The 7,396-nt window shown below is 46.8% G+C and overlaps 1 protein-coding gene across 1 annotated transcript; it reads left to right on the forward strand.

The window, feature by feature from the left end:
• The first annotated feature begins 1,553 nt into the window (after positions 1 to 1,553).
• On the forward strand, positions 1,554 to 5,483 carry LOC103419477 (phospho-2-dehydro-3-deoxyheptonate aldolase 1, chloroplastic-like). The gene is made up of 2 exons (XM_070825787.1): positions 1,554 to 2,199; positions 3,420 to 5,483. Exons 1-2 carry the CDS (start codon positions 1,554 to 1,556, stop codon positions 4,484 to 4,486), a joined length of 1,713 nt encoding a protein of 570 aa, XP_070681888.1. The 3' UTR covers positions 4,487 to 5,483.
• The last annotated feature ends 1,913 nt before the right edge of the window (positions 5,484 to 7,396 follow it).

Genomic DNA, 7,396 nt, shown 5'->3' on the forward strand with positions numbered 1-7,396 from the left:
AGGAACTAACAGCCTTCCGCACTCCAAAAGGTATTTACTGCTACAAGGTGATGCCCTTTGGTCTGAAGAATGCTGGAGCTACATATCAACGCGCAATGCAGAAGATCTTCAATGACATGCTGCATAAGAATATGGAATGCTATGTAGACGATGTGGTGGTCAAGACAAAGAAAAGATCAAATCACTTGAAGGATTTGCGAGTAGTGTTGGGAAGGTTGCGAAAATACAACCTCAAGATGAACCCATTAAAGTGTGCATTTGGCGTCACATCTGGAAAGTTCCTTGGCTTCATCGTCAAGCATCGTGGCATTGAAGTGGACCAATCAAAGATCAAGGCCATTCGAAGCATGCCCGAGCCAAGAAACCTGCACGAGTTGAAAAGTCTACAAGGTCGGCTAGCCTTCATCAGACGCTTCATCTCCAACCTTGCAGGGCGTTGTCAACCGTTCAGTCGACTCATGAAGAAAGATGTTCCGTTCGTATGGGACAAAGCATGCAACAATGCTTTTGAAAGCATAAAGAAGTATTTATCAAGTCCACCTGTCCTGGGGGCACCTGTACCAGGGAAACCGCTCATATTGTACATTGCTGCTCAGGAAAGTTCAGTTGGAGCACTCTTGGCACAGGAAAACGAGGCCCAGAAAGAAGGAGCGCTCTACTACCTCAGTCGAACGCTTACCGGCGCTGAATTGAACTATTCCCCAATAGAAAAAATGTGCCTGGCCTTGATGTTTGCCATCCAGAAGCTCAGACATTACATGCATGCTTACACCATCCACTTGGTTGCTAAAGCTGACCCGGTCAAATACGTCATGTCTAAGCCGGTTTTGACAGGGCGACTAGCTAAATGGGCATTACTTCTCAATCAATACGAGATCATCTACGTCTCAGCTAAAGCCGTCAAAGGACAAGCGCTAGCAGACTTCCTTGCCGACCATCCAATCCCAACCGATTGGAAAATCTCAGACGACTTGCCCGACGAAGAGGTGTTCTGCATCGACATATTCCCGACATGGACGATGTTCTTCGACGGATCTGCACGAGTAGATGGAGCGGGGGCAGGAGTAGTATTCATGTCGCCACAAAGGCAAGTACTACCTTATTCATTCCAGCTAAGCGAATTATGCTCCAACAATGTCGCTGAGTACCAAGCACTGATCCTCGGGCTCCAAATGGCAATCAACATGGAAATCGCAGCCCTCGAGATATACGGCGACTCCAAGCTCATAATCAATCAACTCCTGACTGAATATGAGGAGAGGAAAGATGACTTTGTCCCATATTTCCGGCTGGCAACGCAGTTGCTACAAAGGTTTGAGGCCGTAACACTAGAACACGTGCCAAGAAAAGAGAATCAAATGGCAGACGCTCTCGCCAACCTAGCCTCGAGCATGGCATTAAGAGAAGACGAAGCTACAAACGTGCCAGTCTGCCAAAGATGGGTAATCCCGCTTGTCACCGAAATGGTATTAAGTGATACAAACGTTATTTCAATACTTCCGGTCAACGTTGAAGAATGGAGACAGCCTCTGATCAACTACTTGGAGCACTGAATGCTTCCAGATGATCCGAAACACCGCTCTGAAATACGTCGACGAGCACATCGCTTCCTCTATTACAAAGGGACACTCTACCGGCGATCGTTTGAAGGGGTACTTCTAAGATGCCTAGGCGAGGAAGAAGCCAATCAAGCCATGGAAGAAGCACACTCAGGAATATGTGGAGCGCACCAGTCCGGGCCAAAGCTTCATTTCCAGCTCAAAAGAATGGGTTATTACTGGCCAAGCATGGTAAAGGACTGCCTAGAATACGCCAAAAGGTGCCAAGCCTGCCAATTTCACGCCAACTTCATACATCAACCGCCTGAACCATTACACCCCACAGCTACTTCATGGCCGTTCGATGCATGTGGATTAGATGTCGTAGGACCAATTGCGCCAAAGTCATCTACAGGAGAGGCTTACATCCTGGCTGCAACAGATTACTTCTCTAAGTGGGCTGAGGCCATACCCCTGAGGGAAGTTAAGAAGGAAACTGTCGTCTGTTTCATCAAGGGACATATCATCCATCGATATGGGGTGCCTCGCTACATTGTCACCGACAACGGAAAACAGTTCTCAAACCAACTCATGGACGAGCTCTGCGAGAAATACAAGTTCAAGCAGCACAAATCCTCCATGTATCATGCTCCGGCCAACGGTCTTGCAGAAGCATTCAACAAGACATTGTGCAACCTCCTGAAGAAGGTAATCGGTAGAACAAAGAAAGACTGGCACGAAAGAATAGGCGAAGCCCTATGGGCATACAGGACAACATATAGAACGCCTACCCGAGCCACACCTTATTCTCTTGTATATGGCGTAGAAGCTGTTCTACCACTCGAAAGTCAAATCCCCTCGCTAAGGATGGCTATACAAGAAGGCTTGACTGATGAAGAGAACGCAAAGTTGCGTCTTCAAGAACTGGAGGCACTGGATGAGAAAAGACTCGAAGCCCAGCAACACCTGGAGTGTTATCAAGCTCGACTTTCTAAAGCCTTCAACAAGAAAGTTCTTCCTCGGTCTTTTCAAATGGGAGATCTCGTCCTTTCATTGCGTAGGCCCATCATCACAACTCACAAGACAAAGAGCAAGTTCACGTCAAAATGGGATGGACCATACGTAGTACAAGAAGTCTACACCAATGGTGCCTACTTAATCATGGCGGAAGATGGCTTGAAGATCGGCCCTATCAACGGCAGATTCTTGAAGCGCTACTACCCGTGAAAGGCAACAAATTCATGCTCCTTGTTCGCACGAGCCTAAACTGCACGAACCAAAGCTCCTCGCCTGCACGAGCCTAAACTGCGTGGCACAACGCTCCTTGCCTGCATGAGTTAAAACTGCAAACGGCACAAAAAGAAAATACCAAAAATATGTATGTATTTGAACTACGTTATGACTTGATCTCTTCTTTGGAGGGGTACGTAGGCAGCTCGAATGTTCAATTTTCGAGTTCAGTCACATCACATAAAAAAAAAAAGGTTTAATTAAAGTTCTTTTTTATTACAAATTTATTTTGTTTAAAATATGTATATATATATATTGCAATTTTCTTTGTACAGTTTCTTCAGAAAAAAAAAAAAGAAAAAAAAAAAGGAATACATATGTTTATGTATTTTACAAAAAAAATATATACATATGTTATTTTTTAAAAAAAAAAAGGAAACATATATATATCTATGTATGTCTCGGTCCAACACCAAGCTCCAGGCCTAGGCCCAGACACGGTTATCAAAGCCCAAAATCCAGGCTCAGGCCCAACTCTCGAAGTCTCATCTCAAAAGCTTGCAAAAGGTTTTAGCCTTCAACCTCAGCCCAGGCCTAGTTCTCTCTGGAACCTTCGAACCCCCTCGGAGAGCTAGCTGGTGGTGGTGGAAGTGAAAAAAACCAAGCAAACCTTCTTCCCCAATCGAAATGCTCTCCGCTTCTTCAAAAATTGTGCTTGCACCATCCCTGTCCGAGTCGAACCAGACAAGAGCAGCGCTCTGATTCCCACCAAATCCAGCTTCGTTCATGGTCAGTCTCTCTTACCCTCTTCCAGAACTCACCAACCCGCTCTGCCCATCAAGTTCGTCCGCCCAATCGTCGCAGTCCACGCCGCCGAGCCAGCCAAGAACCCAGTTGTCTCCGATAAGCCGCCGAAGCAGCAGGCTGTTCAGACGGCTTCTTCTTCTTCTTCTTTGGCGACGAATCACAATGCAGTTCCGGCGAAATGGAGCTTGGAGACATGGAAATCTAAGAAGGCGCTGCAATTGCCGGAGTACCCAAATCAGGAAGATCTCCAGTCGGTGCGTCGGACCCTCGATTCGTTCCCGCCTATTGTGTTCGCCGGTGAAGCGAGGAACCTGGAGGAGCGTATCGGAGAGGCCGCCATGGGAAACGCGTTTCTTCTTCAAGGTGGGGACTGCGCTGAGAGCTTCAAGGAGTTCAATGCCAACAACATTCGTGACACCTTCAGAATTCTCCTCCAAATGGGCGTCGTTTTGATGATCGGAGGCCAAATGCCCGTCGTCAAGGTGGGAAGAATGGCGGGTCAGTTTGTGAAACCCAGATCGGATTCTTTTGAGGAGAAGAATGGTGTGAAGCTGCCTAGTTACAGAGGGGATAATGTGAACGGAGACGCCTTCGATTTACAGTCGAGGACTCCGGACCCCCAGAGACTGATTAGAGCCTATTGTCAATCTGCTGCTACTCTCAACCTTCTCAGGGCTTTCGCTACTGGAGGTTATGCAGTTATGCAGAGGGTCACACAGTGGAACTTGGATTTCACGGAGCACAGCGAGCAAGGTGATAGATATCGGGAGCTAGCTTCCAGGGTTGATGAGGCTCTCGGATTCATGACCGCTGCCGGTCTCACATTCTCTTCCCTCCCAGGCTCAAATTTGCTATTTTTACTTGGAATGGAGCAACAATTGAGATGGATGGCAGTACTAAAAACCGATTAACACTGCTGATGAAACCCCAAATATCAGTTATGTGAATATGCACGTCGTACTGGAAAAACGGAGACACCGCGCTAAACCCCCGCCACCTCCACGACCACTGTATGATTCATCTTTAAATGAAGGAACTACCGCACCAGGTGGTTCTTCACAGTTTCAGCCGAACCATTTGGTTCCAAGGAATCACTTTAGTCCTCAGCCCAAGTCACCAACGCATGTCTCTCTCTCAGCCACAAGCAGCAGCAAATAGTCTTCTTCCTCAACTCGCCATCGACGCCTCGAAGTCATGGCAAAGCAGCAACGCCTCGGTTCCCTCGATGTCTTTCGCGGACTCACGGTTGTGGAAAGTGGCAAGAACATGCAACATCACCACTGTTAACCTGCTGCTGCATCATCTCGACAAATTCCTCGATGCATAGCTTGGATTCGTTGGAGTAGCATCTTCGAGCCGCCTCATCTAGTGTCGATTGCTGCTGCAGTTGAAGGGTGTGAGCTGAGCTGCAGTTGTGTCGCGGGGACAAGACTTCGAGTACATGCGATCTCATTGAGAAAATGCACTTCTGGTATGTGAGTACAGTGAAAGTCTGAGATGGACAGGAAAGGTGATGCCGCTGTCACTGGCGCCGATGCGACGGTGAAGGTGGAGATGCCAGCTGGAGTCGAAGAGCTTGAGAATGGTTGTTGCGATGATTGGAGGTCGATGGCGCTCTCTTTGGGCAAAGAGGAAAGACAAGGACGAGGACGACGGCGGCGTGGAGTCTGTTGGCTGTGCTCGGTGGTTGTGCTCACCTTCTCCTTCTGCCCATCAGCTTCAGCAACACGTACAGCCCCTCCTCCTCCGTCTCTTGCCTCGCAGCTGCCAAAACAACTTCAAAGACCGCCGTCAAACGACTAGCCGGTCTCGAAGCACCATCTTCTCGGCCTCCTTGCTCCGCTCCCTGCAAATTCCCCCCGTCATCCAAATTTATACAAAAATAATAATAATAAAAAAATATATGGTGGAACACTGCACCATGATTAAAAAAAAATGCATGGTGCGGCGTCTGGCACCATATAAAAAAGGGAATGATGGAACAAAGTGGTGATGGCACCACGTGAAAAAAAAGAGGTGCAGCTGGCATCATGATTAAAGAAAATAAATAAATAAATAAAATTAAAAAAAAAATATATATATATAAATATAATAAATAAATAAATAAGCATTAAATAAAAGTTCATTTTATTTATTTTTCTGGAAATTTTACATAAATTTGCATTATACACACTTAAAAAAAAAAAAAATCAAATTTACAAGAAGGGATCTTCAAGGACGATCAGGTGCTGCCTCACCACTCGGCAGAGCTTCAGAAATGAGAGGCGCCGGAGGTTGAATATTTGAAGCCACACCACTCGGCGGAACTCCAAGAAGAAGAGGAGCCAAAGGTTGATCATTTGGAGCTTCATTACGCGGTACAGCCCCAGAAGACGAAGGCAAATGCTGTTGGAACAAACCCACAAACCTCTGATGATCAAGTAAAATTTGACCATCAGATTCCTGCATCTGGTCAATCTTCCTCTTCATGTTTGTCGCATAGCTGTGTGCGAGCTTATGCAACTGTTTATTCTCCTGCTTGAGCCCTCTAATCTCCTGTTTGAGACTCATCACCTCAGCCGCCAATGATTCAACTTGACGGGTTCGGGCAAATAGGCGTTGGGCCATATTAGACACAGAACCTGCACACTGCACACTGAGAGCCAGAGAATCCTTAACAGCCAACTCATCCGACCGTTTGGAAAGTAGTCTGTTATCTCGGGGAGTGACAAGGTTCCGGGCCACTACCGCAGCTGTCATATCATTCTTCACCACCGAATCCCCAACGGTAAGAGGACCAGTAGGGGATATGAAGGATGGGCGCCATATGTTGTCTGGAGAAGGCGGGACTGCCTCTTCACCAAGATTCAAGTCAAAACGACGGTTGGAGGGTCCAGACATTTTCAAAGTGTTGAAGAAATAAGAGATCGGACAAATCAAGATCTTAGAAGTGCAAGAATGGAGTTTTCACAAGCTAAAATTCAAGTGTGCTTTGAAACGAACTGCATGCCTCTATAAAAATCAGCACTCGACGGGATTTCAGAGATCGAAGAGGCGAGCTCAGAATTCGAATAGGCCATTTAAAAATCGAAGAGGCAAGCTCAGAAATCGGAGAAGCATCTTGCTTTTCCAGACGCGTCGGCACCCATCACACGCAAACTCAGCTTTGCGAAAATCACGGGCAATTTGTCGAAGCGCCGATCCCAGATATCGAAGAGGCGCCAGGCTTTTTCAGCCACGTCAGCACCCATCACACGCAAACTCAGCTTTGCGGAAATCACGGGTAATTTGTCGAAGCGCCGATCCCAGATATCGAAGAGGCGCCAGTCTTTTTCAGCCTCGTCAACACCTATCACATACACACTCAGCTTGACGAAAATTACGGACAATTTGTCGACGATTTCTGATAAATAAGAAAGCACGTGAAGCCATACTGATCAATCACGCATTGGTTGCCGACACGAGTGAAAGAATAGTACCTCTACAGGTATTAAGGGACCTCCTATAACTGTCCTCCTTCACCTTCCATAGCAAGGCAGACATACAGAGCCTCTCTTCATCTAAAAAAAAAAAATGTTTTCCCAACGAAGCCTCTCGAGTCATTCAATGTTCCTTATTCCTTGGGGTACCTCTGCAAGCCAATGACTCCAAAGCAAAAGTATCTCATATCACCAGGGTAGAAAGCAAGAGTATCTCATATCATGCACTCTCCCTGTCCTTTCCTTTATCCTTGTTCTTACCTGCAAAGACAAGGATAAAGAAAGCAATATGCCGGAACCTCCACTCAAACTTGGGTAAGGAACCGACTGCTTGGAACCCTTCCCTGATTGCCTACCTAGCAC

This window comes from Malus domestica, chromosome 07 (genome assembly GCF_042453785.1).
Source record: "Malus domestica chromosome 07, GDT2T_hap1".
Taxonomy (NCBI): Eukaryota; Viridiplantae; Streptophyta; class Magnoliopsida; order Rosales; family Rosaceae; genus Malus; species Malus domestica.

Excerpts from the sequence above, each read along its gene's own strand:
- LOC103419477 (XM_070825787.1), top strand. The coding sequence starts at position 1,554 with ATGCTTCCAGATGATCCGAAACACCGCTCTGAAATACGTCGACGAGCA. Across the intron at positions 2,200-3,419 it reads GTATCATGCTCCGGCCAACG|TGAAAAAAACCAAGCAAACC; the intron begins GTCTTGCAGAAG and ends TGGTGGTGGAAG.